The sequence below is a fragment of the Macaca nemestrina genome, chromosome 14 (genome assembly GCF_043159975.1).
Source record: "Macaca nemestrina isolate mMacNem1 chromosome 14, mMacNem.hap1, whole genome shotgun sequence".
NCBI lineage: Eukaryota > Metazoa > Chordata > Mammalia > Primates > Cercopithecidae > Macaca > Macaca nemestrina.
In genome coordinates, this window is record NC_092138.1 from 21326201 (window position 1) to 21345788 (window position 19588).

General features: G+C 39.5%; 2 protein-coding genes and 1 long non-coding RNA gene across 15 annotated transcripts in view; 1 reads left to right on the forward strand and 2 right to left on the reverse strand.

Annotated features, from left to right (window-relative positions):
- LOC105498705 (prune homolog 2 with BCH domain) overlaps positions 1-19588 on the forward strand; it is a 290345-nt gene that overhangs the window by 250394 nt on the left and 20363 nt on the right. For 8 of the 12 annotated variants that reach the window (XM_071077641.1, XM_071077643.1, XM_071077642.1 and 5 more), the window contains exons 11-16: positions 360-560; positions 9100-9273; positions 12001-12192; positions 15727-15829; positions 16473-16604; positions 17445-17531. In XM_071077641.1, coding sequence (XP_070933742.1) covers positions 360-560; positions 9100-9273; positions 12001-12192; positions 15727-15829; positions 16473-16604; positions 17445-17531 — 889 coding nt within the window. The remainder of the gene's footprint in view (positions 1-359; positions 561-9099; positions 9274-12000; positions 12193-15726; positions 15830-16472; positions 16605-17444; positions 17532-19588) is intronic. The other 4 variants (XM_071077649.1, XM_071077650.1, XM_071077640.1 and 1 more) reach the window with 3 other exon arrangements.
- LOC139355326 (uncharacterized) overlaps positions 1-19588 on the reverse strand; it is a 72202-nt gene that overhangs the window by 5950 nt on the left and 46664 nt on the right. The window lies entirely within an intron of this gene.
- The window catches only part of LOC105498707 (uncharacterized), a 38365-nt gene that overhangs the window by 2391 nt on the left and 16386 nt on the right, over positions 1-19588 (reverse strand). The window contains exons 2-3 of one of the 2 annotated variants that reach the window (XR_011612433.1): positions 11716-11808; positions 3049-3089 (exon numbers count right to left, since the gene is read on the reverse strand). This is a non-coding gene — a long non-coding RNA (uncharacterized lncRNA). Of the gene's footprint in view, positions 1-3048; positions 3090-9183; positions 9295-11715; positions 11809-19588 lie in introns of those variants that run through there. The other variant, XR_011612434.1, reaches the window with a different exon arrangement.

The following is a 19588-nucleotide window of genomic DNA, read 5'->3' on the forward strand; positions in this document are numbered from 1 at the left end:
ATACCAAGATTTCTATCAGGTCTGCTTTTGCTGAAAGGACTTGAAAAATGTTTTCCACTGGGCCCAAACCCCCTCTTGGCAGCCACGTATAGGTTAAGTATCCCTTACTTAAATACTTGGACCAGAGGGTTTCAGATTTTGGATTTTTTCAGATTTTGGAATATTTGGATTATACTTACTGGTTGAACATCCCAAATTCAAAATTCTGAAATCCAAAATGCTCCGGTGAGTATTTCCTTGACACATCATGTTGGCACTCAAAAAGTTTCATATTTTGGAGCATTTGGGATTTTGAAATTTTGGATTTAGATTGCTCCTCTGGTTTAATACTTGATGTTGCTGTTCTCTTTCTTCTTTAGAACCTCCTAATTCTCTGGATCTTAATGGCACTCATCCTCGGAGAATCAAGCTCACAGCCCCAAATATCAATCTTTCTCTGGACCAAAGTGAAGGATCTATTCTCTCTGACGATAACTTAGACAGTCCAGATGAAATTGACATCAATGTGGATGAACTTGATACCCCCGATGAAGCAGATTCTTTTGAGTACACTGGCCATGGTAAGTCACTAAGTTGGCAAGGCCAAAGTTAAATGCTAAATAAGTAAAAGATTTTCTAACAGACCTCTCATTTTTGTGCCAGTGGATCCTTTTTGTGATTTCTAGAAGCTTCTGTTTTTACTTCAGGTCATAGGTGACCATGATTGACAGTTTGGAGCTTGACAGAGAACGTGTGGTTCACAGAGGTCCTACATAACCATTGCTCTTTATTCACCCCTACTCTGTTCTAGCATTTATGCTAGGCACGGGGGCTGAGGGAAGACTGTTACATGCTGTGTTGTAAGAAACCCGGGGCTGGGTTTGCAGAGGAAGAGAATTTAATCCCGACGATAAAATTTGAAGAAGAGAAATCAGAGCTTGACAATTTCTTATATAAGTTCCCACTATCTGCAAAGTTCTGTTCCCCAGATCCTTACATGACTGACTCCTTCTCTTTATTCAGATGTTAATCAGATGTCACCTCTTCAGAGAGGTCTTCCTTGACCTCTGGAATCAAAGGTGCATCCCACTTCCCTGCTCCCACTACCTAGTCACTCTCTGTCCCCATATTCATTGTATTTTCCATGTATCACTAATTCAAATTGTATTATTTAACTATTTGTTTGCATCTTTCTGTCTTTCTCTTACCCCTCGAATCTATGCTCCATGAGAGCAAGGACTTTATGTCTGATCCTGCATCTCCAATGAAGTAGGAAGGAAGAAGGGATGGTTTAGGGGGAGTGGGAGAAATGATAAAAAGGAAGACAATTAAAAGTTGTCAGATCATCCAAGACTCACACTCCTGATATGAACATCAGTCTTTAGTTCTTTCTCTTGCTCTATGAAATTTGGTTTAAGAAATATGTACAAATACAAAACATTTGCTTTTTTTTTTTTTTTTAATGGCATTATGTAGTTTCTGTTTCAGTACTAGCCAGGGTGGAATTCTCCAAAGTTACAGTGTTTGAAAGTGAAACCGAGTGAGTCTGGGACACAGATATTGCTTTTATTCATTTTAAGAATTCATGCAATCTCAAAAGTAATACGGTGCCACAATTAAGTGATGGCCTGACTTTTAGAGATATGCTAATTCTAGCAGTTCCACTCCTGAAGAGAGTAATTAGAAAAGTCACCAAATTAGCTCATTATTTCAACCAATGGTCACTGAGCTGAAGTGAGCAGTGCAGTTCAGAGTCTACCTTGACAGAGCTTAAGGCTTTATTTCCTCAAAAAGGAAATGGCTAAACGACTTGTTTTATAGTCTATTATGCTTAAGTAGAGTTTTTTTTTTCCATAAGTTTTTGGGGTCCAGGTGATACTTGGTTACATGCTTAAGTTCTTTAGTGTAAGTAGAGATTTTTATCATGTGTGAATTTCTGTAGTTATCTGGGTAGTTGATTCTGTAGGTTGAAATACACAAATAGGAGGTGAAAGAAGGTCTGGAATTTGTATTATTTCCTGTCATCCCAGAGAGTCTTCAGCAGCTCCTCTGTCCATCCCAGTTGCCCCTACCAGCTCCCACTCTTTTCCTGCTAATATAGTGACAAAATCCCACAAAAGACTGTGGCATGATCCTACCGGCCCCTCCCTCGCCTCCGTATTTGCTTCTCTGTTGCCAGGAGAACTTTGTCACACCACATCTGAACCTTTTATTTTTATACATAGTAAAACTGTCAAGCAAAGCACTGGTGGCTGAGCAAGCTGGTAATTAACACTGCCACTTGCTGACATGGCTTTTAATGTAGTTGACATAGCTGTGTTGAAAGAACCAGTTTAATGGCCACAACCCTGCTTTTAGGTCTTAAATGCAAAGGACAGAATTGTAAAGTAAGTTGAATTTTTAAATCTACCCTAATTTTCAAATGAAAAGTATATGGTCAGAGGTTTTAAACAAAAACATGAAACTTTGAAAACACAAAGTGCGCCTGAATAGCTATATTTTGTAAACATGAGGACACGGATAAGTGACTGTATAAGAGGGTTAGATTATAAATATGTTTTAGTTCTGAAGTATGAAATAAATGCTTGAAGGCAGCCTGTTTCTTAGGTTTCTCGTGGCAGCATTTTGAACCAGGCATATACATTCTAAACAAAATAGGGGTTTTTAAGGTATAGTTTTTCAAAAACATTTGGGCCGTAATTTATTTTCTTTTAATGAATACTTTTTCATTTATGTTATATTTTTCATGTACATATTTTCATTATATATTTTTCATTATATATTATATATTTTTACTATATATTTTTCATTTATATATTTTTCTTTCTATATTATATACCTCATTATATTATATATTTCATTATCTAGTTTTCATTTATTTCATTTTATAGATGAGAACACTGAAGCACAGAGAAGTTAAGTAATTTGCCTAAGGTCACACAGCTCATTGTTGTCCTTAGCTCCTGGCCCATGCTGCTTCCCAGTGAATATGCTAACAATGAATGGAAAAAGGTCTGTTACTAGATTGGGCTTACATACGTGAAGTCAAAGGTGATAGCTCTTGCTCACCTTTAGGCCTCTTTTTATCCAGTTTTCCTGACTTGGGGACTCTAAAAACAAAACAAAACAAAAAAAAAAACAGTAAGAGTTACTGTACCAAATGCCTGAAGGTTTTTCAGGCCTTTACCTGTTTTATTCAGTAGCTGATGACCAAATGCGTCTGCCAGGGTTTTTGCTCACAGTGTAATTTTGCTTGTGGAAAATTTGTGAAGCTCACTGTCAAATATATTCAACTGGTCCTCCCATTCAAGCAGTTTTCTTTAATAGTTGTGTCCAAAGTGTTGGGACATGTAAGTTAAGGTACTGTGAAATAATTAAAGTTTGATGTCCTTTCGTATTTACAAAGTACCAAAAATATCAAAAACACGTAGATAATGATGGACTTGGGAGGTCATTCTTTCATATTAAGAAAGATCTGAGTTTTTTCTTTTTTAATACTTTAGTTTACTAATCCTAGAAACTTATATCCAAAGGTCAGGAAAAATAATAACTCATTTCTGTTTCCCAAACCAACAACAAAGTTATTTTTACCACCATTCAGATCTTCAGAAAGATATTTTGTAAGGGAAGTGGAAAAATGAAAAATTTTAGACTGAATATTTCTGATAAGAATGTTATAAGAAATCCTCATGTGCTCTTATATTTTTCCTTCTTAGGCTCCCAAGTGATGGTTAGTGACCTCTTCTGAAAGATCTTTTTAAATATTAGCCCCTAAAGGCAGTTTTCTTTTTTCATAAGGCACCCCAACATCATTTCCAGATAATCAGGGTGTCACTTCATTGAACTTCCCCATCCATGATTTTCCATTATTTTCAGTCTACAAGCAACCAGCTTATAAAATCAATTTTCCATTTTAACTGTCTATATAAATTAATCAAGTGCTAAGTTTATTTTGTTTTATCTGTAAGCAGCCTTATGCCATAATGGTGTTGTCTGAAAGGAGGATTTTTCATTGTATTTTGTATGCTAATATTTTTCTCTCAAATGAACTGCCTGCTTGCTGTTTGTCACCAAAATATTCTAAAGACTTTTTAACAGTATATAGGATATCTTTCCTATAACCAGAAAAGCCTCTAGGAGTACTCACATTAACAAGTGCAAGATTGTGATACAGAAAGCTGTCACAAATGCATGTGCCTCCTGGAAGGCCACAGCTGACATCATCATTAGTTAGTCCATAATGAACACCAACAATGCACCCCCCACTGTAGTCTGTGTAGCACAAACCATTCAGGAGCTTGTGTGCTATATCATCTCAAAAAGACACGAGCAAATGTTCAAGTTGACTTCTCCCCTATGTACAAGGTTTTGATAGACTCCAACAGTCACTGGGAAGAAAAGCTCATTGTTGAGAAAAGGAGACAAAAAAACAAGTATTTCTTAGTGAAGAAGCATGAGACCAAAAATTAAATTTGGGGAACATCAGGATAGAGAGTTAAATGAGACCTGAATATTTTTGCAAACAGTGGGAAAATGAAGGCTGTGGAGAGGATGGTAATTTATAGTTAGAACAAAAGAATTATGAAGGTCAGGAGGGTTTTGCTAACTCCAGAAAGTCGGTAAAGCTATCTTTCCTTCTTACTAACTTGTATTGTTGACTTCTAGAAATGAACAACTTAAGAAAACTTAATGTAGCCCTAGCTCTTAGATAACTTTTTTCCCTATTTACATCAGCCAGAAGAGGAAGGGAAGGAGGAATACTAGCAACTTGCCGGCTTCCACTCTCTGAAACGTTAGGCATTACACCCCATAAAAACGTTCAGCCCTGGACTTTTACACCAAAACGAGTAATAATGCTATCTTTATAGGAAAATGCTGATAGGTGTGTGTGTACACATACATACTTTTAACATAGAGATGCCCTTTCTTACTATGATACCATAATCAAAAACCATGAAAAAAAAGTTAACAGACTCAACTACATAAAAATATTAAATTTATATTTGGCAGAAAAAGATAGATATTAGTTTAAAAGCTAAGCATGGGGTAAGCACAAGGCAAAAAAAAAAAAAAAATTGCAACATATAACAAAGTTCTGTACAAAAATTCCAACTAGGTTACAGTAAGCTGAATCACACCACTGCACTCCAGCCTGGGCGACTGAGCAAGACTCCATCTCCAGAAACAAAACAAAACAAACAAACAAAAACCTCCAACTAGTTCATAAGGACCACAATAGGAAAGGGGCTTAAAAGGTACCTCCTTGTCCGTAAGAGAGATATAAATAGCCAATAAACAGTGAAAAGTGTTTACCTTCTTTAATAATTAAAGAAATTCAAATTAAAACAATGTGATAATTTCCCCTTAAATTGTCAAGCGTTGAAAACTTTGATAGCCTATCGTGTTCTTGGCAATGGGGGACATCCAGCCCTCTCATATATTGTGGTATAGCATATTCAAGAGCAAAAACGTCCCCAAGACTTGACGTGGTTATACCCGCTGACCCAGCACTTCATTGCTAGAAAGTTCCGCTATAGCAATACGTGTACAAATAAGGTAAGACTCCTTCATGCAGATGCTTACTGAAGCAAATTCTTTATAAAGAAACAACAAAAAGAAATAAAACTATATTTCATCACCATGGGATTAGTAAACTACAAGACATCAGCAAAATGGAATACTTGAGGGCTACTCTTAAAAATTTTCTAACCGTTGAGTTTGTGTGTGTGTGTGTGTTTTGAGACAGAGTCTTGTGCTGCTGCCAGGCTGGAGTGCAGTGACGTAATCTTGGCTCACTGTAACCTCTGCCTCCTGGGTTCAAGCGATTCCCCTGCCTCAGCCTCCCAAGTAGCTGGGATTACAGATGTGCGCCACCATGCCCAGCTAATGTTTTGTATTTTAGTAGAAATGGGGTTTCACCATGTTGGCCAGGATGGTCTTGATCTCCTGACCTCGTGATCCACCCATCTCAGCCTCCCAAAGTGCTGGGATTACAGGCGTGAGCCACCATGCCCGGCCTTATTGTTGAGTATTAAGCATTCTTTGTATATTTTGGATAACAGTCCTCATCAGATATGTGTTTTGCAAATATTTTCTCCCAGTCTGCAGCTTATCTTCTTATTCTCATTCTCTTGATTTTTCTTTTATATAGAAGTTTTAATTTTAATGAAGTCCACCTTATCAATTATTTCTTTCATGGATCATGCCTTTGGTGTTGTATCTAAAAAGTCATCTTTGCACCCAAGGCCAATTACATTTTCTCTTCTAAAAGTTTTATAGTTTTGAATTTTACATTTAGGCCTATGATCCATTTTGAATTAACTTTTGTGAAGGACCAAAGGCCTGGGTCCAGATTCATTATTTTACAGGTGGATGCCCAGTTATTCTAGCACTATTTGTTGACAAGACTATCTTTGCTTTGCTGTATTGCCTTTGCTCCTTGTCAAAGATTAGTTGACTATATTTATGTGGTATGTGTTTTACTAAAACCATAGTAAAGAATGTAGTATACAATATTTTTTTTTTTTTTTTTTTTTTTTTGAGAGGGAGTTTCACTCTGTCTCCCAGGCTGGAATGCAGTGGTGCTCGGCTCACTGCAAGCTCCGCCTCCCAGGTTCACGCCATTCTCCTGCCTCAGCCTCCCAAGTAGCTGGGACTACAGACGCCCACCACGCCTGGCTACTTTTTTTGTATTTTCAGTAGAGACGGGGTTTCACTGTGTTAGCCAGGATGGTCTCGATCTCCTGACCTCATGATCTGCCCGCCCCGGCCTCCCAAAGTGCTGGGATTACAGGCGCGAGCCATGGTGCCCGGCCTACATTTATTTTTATTTTTATTATTTTTTTTGAGACAAGGTCTCACTCTGTCACCCAGACTGGAGTGCAGTGGTGCCATCATAGCTCACTGCAGCCTTGACCTCCTGGACTCATGTGATCTTCCCACCTCAACCTCCCAAGTAGCTGGGACTACAGGCACATGCCAACATATCCAGCTAATTTTTGTATTTTTTGTAGAGACTGGGTTTCTCCGTGTTGCCCAGGACTGGTCTCGAACCCCTGAGCTCAAGTGATCCACCAGCCCTGGCCTTCAGAGTGCTGGGATTTCAGGCTTAAGCCACCACACCCAATCAAAAATGTTTTACATAAGGGGATTTTAATAAAATTTGCGGAAAGTATAACAAAACAACCCTATCTTAACCCCACAGAGATGACCAGGGTAAAGCTGGAGCAGGTCAGAGGGTACCAAACAGGATGAAGAGTATCTGGTGGATGGAAAGTTCACTGGAGGGAAGGGGGATGTGTAGAAGAGCATCAGAATACAAACCTGCTTCAGAATCCAGAGTTCTGAGGGAGTAGAGACCAGACGGGAAATTGAGTTTCAGGAAGGGAGCTAAGATTAGCATCCCAGGCATCTACCCCATGTAGGAAGGAAGAAGCAGGAAGGGATTCCAAAGAGATGGGTGGAGTTGCACAAGGGACACGACACTTGGCCTGAAGCCAGTGGTTTATGATCTCTGTCCTTGATAAACTGCCGCATGCTGGTGGGAACACAGTGGAAGCCAGAGTGACCCAAGGCTCTGTAGGTGGTGGTAGCTGTTGGTGTTGGCAAAAAAGGCTAGGATTGCTTCCCAACCAAACTTCATTTTGCTATCCAAGTCGTTGGTAATTAGACAATTTTGAAGGTATAATTGCAAATTCTTCCAGAACATAATGGTGGTGCGGTGGCTCCCTTACAGATTACCTCCATTTCCAGGAAATTATCCGAGTTTTTCTTCATTTACTCACCTTCCCAATTTTTTTTGAGTGTTCTGAGTAAGTTTGTAAGCTAAGTAGGGAGCGGGTTGGTGGAAGTGAATATTAAAGGGGATTCAAGGCACAGTTTCTTTGCCCAAGGGACTCACAGTCTCTTTGTAAAATAAATAAGGAGAGTCACACATTCAAGGTACAATGTGATAGATTAGAAGGGCTGAAAAAAGGGAAAGGTTTTGGCTATATTTATTTAGTAACCATGATCTGAGGCAAACCACTTCAGAGTCAGTTTTTGCATTGGTATAATGACCATTTTAATATCAACTAGTACCTGGTACAAGGTCGATACTTAATACAATAGTGCTGTTGTTGTCATCAAAGTGCCATAGAAAGAAGTGAAATGCAGTGTAAATTCAATGGTGCTTTTCCAGGAATGGAAAAATAACAATGATAATGTCTTGAAATTATTTTGAAGGTTATAAATAATCTTTTCTTTCAGATTACTTAAACATACAAAGAATAACCATCATTAAGCTCTACTAATACTTTTAGTAAAAATGGAAACAATTGCTGCTTAGACTTTTTTTTAAAAAATGTATTTTTTTTTTAATGCACAAGAGTAAATTTCTTCCCAGAGAATGCTCAGTAGGCTTTTTTATTGTCTTACGCACCCATCAATTTGGGAGTCTTGCGCATTTGGGGTCTTTGAGCATTTCTGGTCTACACAGTTGTTTGTTTCTCGCTTACTATAAAGTCTTTGTGTGGCGTATTTTGAAATAGTACATAGAAAGCAATATCAAATTTATGTCTAGATGTGCTCCCAATAGGGGGCTCAGGCCAGTTGTGAGAGTCTTAGAGTAGGAGTCTTGGCTTGTAATATCATCAGGATTCCAAGTTGACCCCAAAAGACTCTAAGCACTGAAGAGATGCGACCCCAAAACCACAAGATTTTCTGAGTCTAGTAACAAAGCTTTTCACCCCATTAGAAAGACCTGCAATCTTTACCCCGATCAAGGGTGAGTTGGTCCTGGCTTGTGCACACCTTGGACCACTACCCATGCAAGACAGCTCAAGCTTTGCACCTAGTCTCACCCTCAGCATGACCTTAGCAATGGATGTGGTTGTTCAGTTAATAAAAAAGACTTTATTGAGTGTACTTTATATGGTCAGGATATTGCTAAGCTCTGTAAAGGCTGTAGAAAACAAGGACTTTGATCAGGTTGATTCTGCAGGATGAAACAAAACAAAAGCTGCCCATAGAAGTACTCTGTGTTCATTTAAAAAAGTATTTTAAAGCTTAGCATTTGGCTGTTTAGCTGCCTGCACTATGGAGGTCTTGCTCCTTCAGCCCTGCTCTGTGCTTTGTTTCCAGAAGATCCCACAGCCAACAAAGATTCTGGCCAAGAGTCAGAGTCTATTCCAGAATATACGGCCGAAGAGGAACGGGAGGACAACCGGCTGTGGAGGACAGTGGTGATTGGAGAACAAGAGCAGCGCATTGACATGAAGGTCATCGAGCCCTACAGGAGAGTCATTTCTCACGGAGGTAGTCGAGCTCTGCGTGAATCTGGGAAATGGGGAAGGGGCAGCCATTTTATTTAAAATCAGAAAGTGAGTCTAGAGTTCGGTGGAACACGACATCTCAAAGACCCTATTCTAGAGCCCATATTCAGGGAACTATAGAGCTAAATATATTTCCTCATATTAAATTCAATAAACATTTAAAGTCCTACTAGGCAAAGACAACTTTCCCATATAAAACGGGCTTTTCATGCTACATGTCTGATAGCGATCATGTTCTGTGCCAATGTATTGAAAGTCATAGTGGTCTAAGTTAAACGTCTGTTTGTCATTCTTACCAGTCCATTGTACGGTTGAACTGAACAGAAGATGTGACACTGTGGCCTGTGTCCTAAACTACCCCCGAGGTGCTTCTTATTACAAGATGGTCTTTTGAATCCTCTTCAGAAGCTTTGGGGATTTTTTTGTAGACTTAGCCTAGTAATTGTTTCCCCTAACTGAAGTTTGCCTTTCTAGACACTACATTAAATCTAGGCCTGACAACAGCCAAGCCCGGTCAAAGCCTCCACCTGTTTGGTGAGAGACAAGGGAGAGAGAAAAGTGTGTTTGTATTTCCAGCACTTTCTTGAGGGCTCCTGGAGCATATGTGGCCTTGATTAATTTGGGATTCACAAAATGTCAGATGAGCGGAAGCAACACATTTAACACTGTCAACTTCAGAAAACATCGACAGCATTTTGATTCTTCTGCTGCATGCCATCCTTTCCCAAGTCCTGAGGCGCCACTGTAACCACCCAGCTGTTCCAGAAAGAGTGTGAGCTGACGAGGCAGTTGTTGCTGTCTCAGTTCTCTCTTCCTTAATGAGGGCAGGGAAATAAGAGTCTTAGCACTGCTCAAAACACTGCTTTTGTTTTCTATTATAATAAGCAGAAGGCTGATTTGTTATTTCAGTCAAACCTTCCATCCCATACATTGCTACCCCCACATAAGTATCAGGACCACCCAGGGAACCTGACCACTGTAGCAAAGGTGAATGCCAGTCCCTGCCCCTGGTCCTGGCCTTTCTTTTTCTTGCCTTACTGTTTGACCTGAAATGGAAATACGACCCCCTGAGAGCTGCTGTGGGGTCAGGAGCAGTTTCCTCTAAGGGAAATCATGCCCGTAGCCCTTCAGAATGAGAGTTGGCCCAGTCTTGCTGAAAGTGACACACAGCTGGCTGTAGAGTCAACCCTTCTGGTTTTATGTGAAAACCATAGGAGGAACACTCAGTCTTCCCCATCTTCCCAGGTCACATCTCCTTTGCACCACCCATCAGATATTTTTGGTTTGTTTTCTTTTTGAAAATAAAAACAAAACAAAGCCTGCCTGTAAGAGTACTCTACTCTATGTTCATTTTTAAAACTATTAAAAAATAAAAATGTCTGCCAAATCAAAGCCACCCAGTGATAAGCCCCTATAAACATCAGCTCCTAAAGGCAGCTCGTGGTCCCGCTGCTCCTCTAGGGCTAGTTATCTGCTAATACTCCAGTAGACTCGCCTGCTTGTTCTTTAGGTGGCCTGGGTGGCGTGGTCAAGCCCATCAGCCTGTTGTCAGAATCAGGAGAGAATGGTTATCATCAGTGCACTGATGGTTGGAAAAAGCCACCGCTTCTGCCTGCCACAGTCTTGTAACAATTCACCGGAGCCCTCAGGGCTAACCTGGTTTGCTGTGCTCTCCGTCCCTACCACCTCCTCCCTTTGCCATTTGCTCTTCTCCATTCTGTGTTGCAAGCTCAGTTTTTGTCTGTGTGACTGTCCGGTTTGTTCTGAAGAGAAGGCCACCTCCCCTCTCCCCAGCCCTGCCTCAGCCCTCTCCAGGCACTGGCCTGCATGAAGTGTGCCTCTGGCTGCACCCATCCGGAACTTTAGAGAGAGATGCCACCTTTTCCTGCACCCTGAACAGCTTTTGTGCTCTGTAGGTAAAGATGCTCCAGATGTTACTTCTGAATTTGCCAAAGCTTTGTCTTCCACGTTAGGAGTTTACACCACTCTCTTAGACCATAAGAGAAAGCTCCTTACTTACCAACCTACTGAGTTTGTCCTTCTGGCTTCTGATGAGCGTTTAAAAAGCAGCAATCACTTCCCAGTAAACATGAATCTTATTTGGTGCTTGGTATTTTGCTGTGAGGAAGTTTTGTCATTTGGGCCAATAGAGAAGTGCCAGCTGCACAGTGCTCTGTGCCAAAAACTGTAAGGTGGGGGCAATCAAAAGAGCTGCAGAAGTTAGCCTCAAAGCCAGGCCCTGCCAAATGTCCCACCTGTTGAAAATACTGGTGCATGATGGCAGTATTTGAATAAATAATTCAGTCTTCAGCTTTGGTGACCTTGATATGAGCTATTGCCAGAGGCCCTGCACACAATGTAGAAGAATGAGGCTCAGTACCCATCTCTGCCACTTGCTAGTCTGTAACCTTGGTATATTACTTACCATCTCTGGGCTTCAATGACATCATCAGTCAAATGAGGGTGACCTCAACACCACTGTTCACATCCTATGAGCCAATAGCAATATCCTTGCCATCTGCATAAATCAAAGCAAAGAGGGGTTTGGATAGTTTTGCTCAGCCAACAGTATGGGGTCCCTCTGAGGCTAGAACTGGTTTTTTTTTGAACTTGGAGCAGAGAAACCCATTTAAATAATGGAGAAAAATAACACCAAGTAATTTTAACAAGGATTCTTTTTTTTTTTTTTACTTCTCTTATTTCATTATAGGAGATTCAGGTAACCTTCTCTGCAGTCTTGCTGGACAAATGACCCTGAAAAGAATGAGGAGAAGAGTTGCTGGCTGGTGTGTGTGTGTGTATGTTTTGGTTGCGACTGTGACATCTTTCCTTCTGTCTCCATTCCATTTGCTGGCCAGCAAACTTGTGTTACATCCCTTTCATGCCTGTCTGTGTCACTCAGGTAAGGTTTGCGCCCTTGCTTCAGAGGGTCTCAGGAGACTCCTGGGGGGTTGCTCATGCACCCCACCCAGCACATACACCCTGAATTCACCTCACCTTTCTTGAGAAGAGAGTCTAATGAAAGAAATGTTTTAAAAAACAGACTTCAAATGAATTATGCTGTTGCCAACAGGAAATTTTACTTGAGTAAGTTGCATATCTGAGAATAGAAATTGAGGGGTTAGCTGACCCCTTCAAGGTATCTGGGAGGGGCAAAAAGTGAATGATCCTATGCATTCTAGTTATTGTACTTTGCCTGCAATGATAGTATTATCTGATTTTTTAAATTTAAATTTAAATTTTTTTAGCAGGAAGCAGCTATAGAAAAATTACAGTATTATCTGAAATATCTCCCAAGCCTGCCAATGGCACTGGCTCTTGATTTTGGAGGAAAAGTTTCATGTGGAAATCTTTTTCTTTTATTTCCCTCCTTCAGTTATCCCCTCTCCTTCTACTTTCTTCCTTCTCTTTTTGCCTCTTCTTCCCTTCTTAAAGATCTTCTACCCAAAAGAACAAATTTTCATTTATAAATTTTCATTTTCCTTTATAAATTTCTGTACTTTTTATATTGAGACATTTCTTACTTAGACAGCGATCATGAAGTAGTAAGTTGATCCCATAGTATTCCTTTAGTTAAATAAACTTGGATGAACATGATGCTGCAGCATTCCAAGGGCAGATAGCATTTACACAGTGAGTGGAACTGCCATTTAAAATGACGTCTGAAGTACTGTTTATAAACCTCAGTCTTTCCCTTTCAAAAAAAATTTCTTAGAAGTTCATGGAAATAAAGAAAGAAATCCAAGTAACTGAGCAGTCATGATCTTGAAATTACTGTAACACTCTAGAGCCAAATTGCTACATTTAGAAAGATGCTTTTGAAAGGATGCTTTCTTACTTGCTTTTAAGTTGGATTCATTATGTCTATTGTCTCTTTTAATGAACTTCTGTCTTTTCATCATGCTGAGGATGAATTGCTTGTCTGTGCAGTGTGAGGATTAGTATAGCTAAGCCACCATATCCTTTGTGAATTTCTATTTAGTTATGCATCTTCAGAAATGAAATTGTGGTAACAAGCAATTTTTGTATTAAGATATGTCTCCTCCTGCCATTTTCCTTCATATTGCATTCTAAAAAGTAGTTGATAAATACCTGCATATTGGAAAGATGGAACTAAAGCAAAAAAATCCAGAGAGAAGCTACTACATTACTCTCTCACAAATGTGTGTTGCATCAGTTGAATACTTACATAGGTAGCACCTTCTAAGATCTGTAGTGTAAATACTGTGTTCAACAATACCATATCATCACTTGTAGTATAAATACTGTATACAACTACCTCAAATTAGTAATACTCACAAACCCATAATTGGGTATATTTTTAGTTAGTATTGGTCTCTTCCCCCATCTTTTTTTGCAGTAGAGTCACACTCTCTTTGTAGAAAACATCTTATTAAACTGCTTTTTCAAGAGTTAATTAACTCCATCCAAATCTATATACAGCCATTACTTTACTGCCATGTAATCACCAGCGAGTATTTAGAGTTCTGAAAAAACTAACACGTTGCGTTCTGGGAGGACTGGGCCAGGCTGAAGCATATGTCCTGTCCTCCTCCTCAAAGCTTGAAGAAAATCCCTTTAATGATTCTATAGTCCAGAACTATATGACATCAATTGCAATCGTTTAGACAGGGATACTGAAAAATAAAAATTCACACATTGCTTCCCTTTTTAAGTGTGAAAGACACATGACATTCTATATAGTTACATGTGGGTTTCTGACTGACACCTGCTGTGAGTTTCAAAGAAATTGTGGGAATGTAAAGCTTGCTTAAAAGACAGGGCAATTCCAAAATTATGCCAGAGCTTTCAAAAGATGGGGAATGGTGTCCTGAGATGTATCTACATGTTCCTTGGCCCCTGGAGTTTCAATGGCCACACGTTCCACATTTCCCACCTGCTGTTTTCTCAGTACCTCCTGTAAGTAGCACTTATACTCCTCAGTCCCATGTTACCAGGAAGCAGTTCTCAAGATTTCCCAAAAGTACAGAATTTTGTACGACTCAAATATAATTTAGCCAGACCCATCTGTGGTTTTCCTCCTCTTATGAGAGGAAGTTTTCTTCCTCTTCGTAGAATTCAGAACCTAGCCCCTTAACAGAACTCAACGTGTAAGTTTCTCAGAACTCTAAATACTCACTGAGTGATTACGTGGCAGTAAAATATTGGCTGTATATAGTTTTTTTGTTGTTTTTTTGAGACAGAATCTCACTCTGTCACCTAGGCTGGAGGGCAGTGGCGCAGTCTTGGCTCACTGCAACCTCCACCTGCCGGGCTTAAGCAATTCTCCTGCCTCAGCCTCCCAAATAGCTAGGATTACAGGTGTGCGCCACCACATCTGGCTAATTTTTGTATTTTTAGTGGGGACGAGGTTTCACCGTGCTGTCCAGGCTGGTCTCGAACTCCTGGCCTCAAGTGATCTGCCTACCTCAGCCTCCCAAAATGCTGGGATTAGAGGCGTGAGCCACAGTACCCAGCCTGGCTGTATATAGATCTGGATGGAGTTAGTTACTCTTGAAAAGCAGTTTAGTAAGATATTCTCTACAAAGAGAGTGTGACTCTAGTGCAAAAAAGATGGGGGAAGATATGCCCAAAAATATACCCAGTTATGGGTTTGTTGTGTCATGTAGCTCTGGACTGTAGAATCATTAAACAGAGATTTCCTCCAAGCTTTAAGTAGGAGGACAGGACATACCCTTAAGCCTGGTCTAGTCCTCCCAGAGCCCAATGTGTCAGTTTTTTCAAAACTCTATATACCCACTGGTGATTACATGGCAGTAAAATATTGCACAGAACAAGGCCTGGCTAGAACTTCTCAGGGGTTCTTGCACTGTCTGTTGATCCCAGGGGCACTGCAGGCCTTGAAATCAAAATAAAGGTGTTTTACTTGTCTACTCGCTAGTATTTGGTCACTGGAGTGTGTGAATGAGAGATTATATTGCACTTCAGTGGCTAAATTCTCCCTTTAAATTAAGCAGTGTCTAAAACTAAAAAGAACTAAAGAGGATCAAACAGAATCTCTTTCTTAGCCATCAGAAGAAAGAAGTACTGTATAAGTACTTACATTTTAGTATTATATAAATCAGACATTCATGTCAGTCTTGCCCCCTCTCATTTTTTGTTATGTTGAATATTTACACACCCTCTTCACAACTATGTACAACACATATAATCATCCGTAATATATGAATAGCCTACATATGCAAATCTAATTGCGCTACATATTTAACACTCTATAAAACATAGATGTTAACCACTGAAAGATAACTGTATGTGTATATACCTACAGACCTATAGTCAACATAAGCCCCATTTCATGCTGCTAATATACCCACAAAGACACACTCGCCAAGGCTTCAGATTTATCCATTAGGTCAGATATTACCTTGTTAAGAGCTTTCAATTGGTTACAAATGTCTTTTTGTTTGTCCCCCAGGATACTATGGGGACGGTCTAAATGCCATCATTGTGTTTGCCGCCTGTTTTCTGCCAGACAGCGGTCGGGCGGATTACCACTATGTCATGGAAAATCTTTTCCTGTGAGTGATACTTGTGACAAAGTGCTTTGAGTTAATGTCTGTGGCATGTAATGGCAGATCGATCATCTTTAATTAAAGAAAATAGATGATGTAGAATATTCTAAGCCTTCAATGAAACATCAGTAAGGTTTCTGTCAAGGAATGTTGCTCAAGGGGCTAAAACCTTTAAAGGAGTTCTTTTGCGGGTAGACTAGACTGAAAACAAAATGAACAGAATTTTGCTTGCATTTTAAAATTCTGTAATATTTCCTTTGGGCAAAGTATTATTTTTGTTCCTTCATAACATGTTCTTAGTCAGCTAAGACTGACTATAACCTGACTTCATTAATATCTGCCCTTATTTAACCTGAGTTACCCTTAGTATTTGATACCATTGTTGACAGTTTTGAAAGTCAGGATTCTTTCTAACCCATACATTTTTCTAGTGTACCTACATTTAAAAGATAGCATACCGATAAATGAGTAATACTCTCAGAGGAATACTCTTAGGTGACTGTATTCTCCCCAAGGTAAAGAGGTAATATGCACAACCATTCTTAAATTGCATACACCCTGTACTTTTAATGTTATGTAATTATGGTGTCAATAGGATGAAATATTTTATGTGGGAACTGAAAACATTCCTTTTCCTTCCTGTGATCAGATATGTAATAAGTACTTTAGAGTTGATGGTAGCTGAAGACTATATGATTGTGTACTTGAATGGTGCAACCCCAAGACGGAAGATGCCAGGGCTAGGCTGGATGAAGAAATGCTACCAGATGATTGACAGACGGTATGTGCGCTCTGTTATTTAATCACTATTTTGATTTTGGTAAACTGAAGGCTAAACAACCACATGGTGTACTGTTATTATCTTCATTATACACAAGAAGAAACCAAGTCTCAATAAGATCAAATAAATTGTCTAAGTTGCTATTAAGCATGTATTACTTTCAAAATAGTAAAGGTAATGCTGGCGAGAATAAACAAAAACACACCATGTGGGTTATAGATTCATGCACTCTAAGAACATAACCATTCTATTTTACATTTATTTCTATGAGAAAATGAGGTTTGAATCAAACAAGTTTCAAATTACATCTCAAAAAGCTTCTCGTAATTAATCATGGCCATTCTATATCTTCCTACCAGGCAATAGTAACTTGCATAGAGCTCCCTAAAATTATATATATATATATATATATATATATATATATATATATATATATATATATATATACACACACACACATTTCTGTTGTTGTTGTTGGAGTCTCACTAGTGTCACCTAGGCTGGAGTGCAAGATCATGCCAACCTCCGACTTCCGGGTTCAAGTGATTCTCCTAAGCCCGCTGAGTAGCAAGAACTTACAGGCGGGCACCATCACACCCAGCTAATTTTTTTATCTTTATTTTTAGTAGAGATGGGGTTTCAACATGTTGGCCAGGCTGATCTCGAACTCCTGACCTCAGGTGATCCGCCTGCCTCGGCCTCCCAAAGTGCTGGAATTACAGGCATGAGCCACCACGCCAGACTTAAATTATATATATTCTTATTTAGGAATATGTTTTATGCTTTAATTCCCACTGAAAATGGGTTAAGAGTAATGTATTTTTTCTTTTTTCAAAATAGGTTGAGGAAGAATTTGAAATCATTCATCATTGTTCATCCATCTTGGTTCATCAGAACAATCCTTGCTGTGACACGACCTTTTATAAGGTATAGTTAATATTGTCATAAAATAAAAGTACTACTAGTAGTTTTTTAAAAATATGTGCTTATTATCCTAAAAACAAGAATTCATAAACTAAGAGTACCCAGGGAAATATATTTGTCTCTGTCTTTCCTAGAAAGGTGCTTTGGACTATTCATCAAGCATCCCTAATTAAGAGAGAAAATGCTTTCATTATGAATATTTCCCCCAGATCATTATAAAACATGACCTCTAAATTGCTTGCTATAAACATGGAAGATGAAGTGGTGGGATTTTCATACCACATTAGAAAGGGGAATAGATAATACATTTAAAGTGATATGTTATTATGTAAAGAATAGAAAGGTAGAGTAATATGACGATGGAAAATAAAGATGAGTCAAGGCAGAAACAGAAGCCATATCATGTCTCAACTGTGCCATTTCTTCTGAACAGACCTATGCAATGTTTGTATAACTACCAAAGTTATATAGCGTCTGGGCAGCCATTTTGAGAGCTGTGTTTTGATCACCCATGAGGAGTCTTGGTTTCAATTCAGTGAATATTTATTTGTCACTTATTTTATGTTAGGTTCTGTATAACCTTACATCTTGGTGATGCAAAATAAAGTAAGATATGGTTCTTTTTTTTTTTGGCTGGAGTGCGGTGGCCGGATCTCAGCTCACTGCAAGCTCCGCCTCCTGGGTTTACGCCATTCTCCTGCCTCAGCCTCCCGAGGAGCTGGGACTACAGGCGCTCGCCACCTCGCCCGGCTAGTTTTTTGCATTTTTTTTAGTAGAGACGGGGTTTCACCGTGTTAGCCAGGATGGTCTCGATCTCCTGACCTCGTGATCCGCCCGTCTCGGCCTCCCAAAGTGCTGGGATTACAGGCTTGAGCCACCGCGCCCGGCCAGATATGGTTCTTAATATAGTAAGACTTCAAATAGTTAAATGAAAGGAATAGTATTATTTTCTAGACAGCTTTAAAAACAGAATAAAATCTTGCCCACCATCAGGATACAGATTAGATTAATTGAAATTTTCCTATTTTAAAGTTATTAATGAATTTCTTTTAAAACTTCTGATAACTTTGCTTCTGGGGAAAAAAAAAAACTTTAAAATCTTTTTTGTGTGTGCATAGATTTTACTTTAGCTTCCAGACTCAACCTTTCTTGTTCAGTATTTACTTATATTTATTTATTATTCTTATTCCCCACTTCCAATTGCTAATGCTGAAAAATGTACCTGAAAATCAAGAATTGTTAAAATGGTAAACTGAATCTAAACAATCACATGATATACTGTTACTATCTTCATTATACACAAGAAGAAACCACTGAAGACACAAAGTTATCAGAATTTTTAGAAGAAATTCATTAATAACTTTAAGATAGAAAAATTTCAATTAATCTTCAACTGAGTAGCAAGATTCACCCTAGTTTCCCTCTGTTTACCATACTATGTTAAATTGCTTTTAAAAATATTATGACCGGCCGGGCGCGGTGGCTCAAGCCTGTAATCCCAGCACTTTGGGAGGCCGAGACGGGCGGATCACGAGGTCAGGAGATCGAGACCATCCTGGCTAACACAGTGAAACCCCGTCTCTACTAAAAATACAAAAACTTAGCCGGGCGAGGTGGCAGGCGCCTGTAGTCCCAGCTACTCGGGAGGCTGAGGCAGGAGAATGGCGTGAACCCGGGAGGCGGAGCTTGCAGTGAGCTGAGATCCGGCCACTGCGCTCCAGCCTGGGTGACAGAGCAAGACTCCGTCTCAAAAAAAAATATATATATATATATATAATGACCAGCTGAGCAGGGTAGCCCACACCTGTAATCCCAGCACTTTGGGAGGCCTCGGTGGGCAGATCACTTGAGGTCAGGAGTTTGAGACCAGCCTGGCCAACATGTGAAACCCCATCTCTACTAAAAACACAAAAACTTAGCCAGGCATGGTGGTGGCGCGCCTGTAGTCCCAGCTACTAGGAAGGCTGAGGCAGGAGAATCGCTTGAATCTGGGAGGTGGAGGTTGCAGTGAGGCAAGATCACACCACTGCACTCTAGCGTGGACAACAGAGTGAGACTGT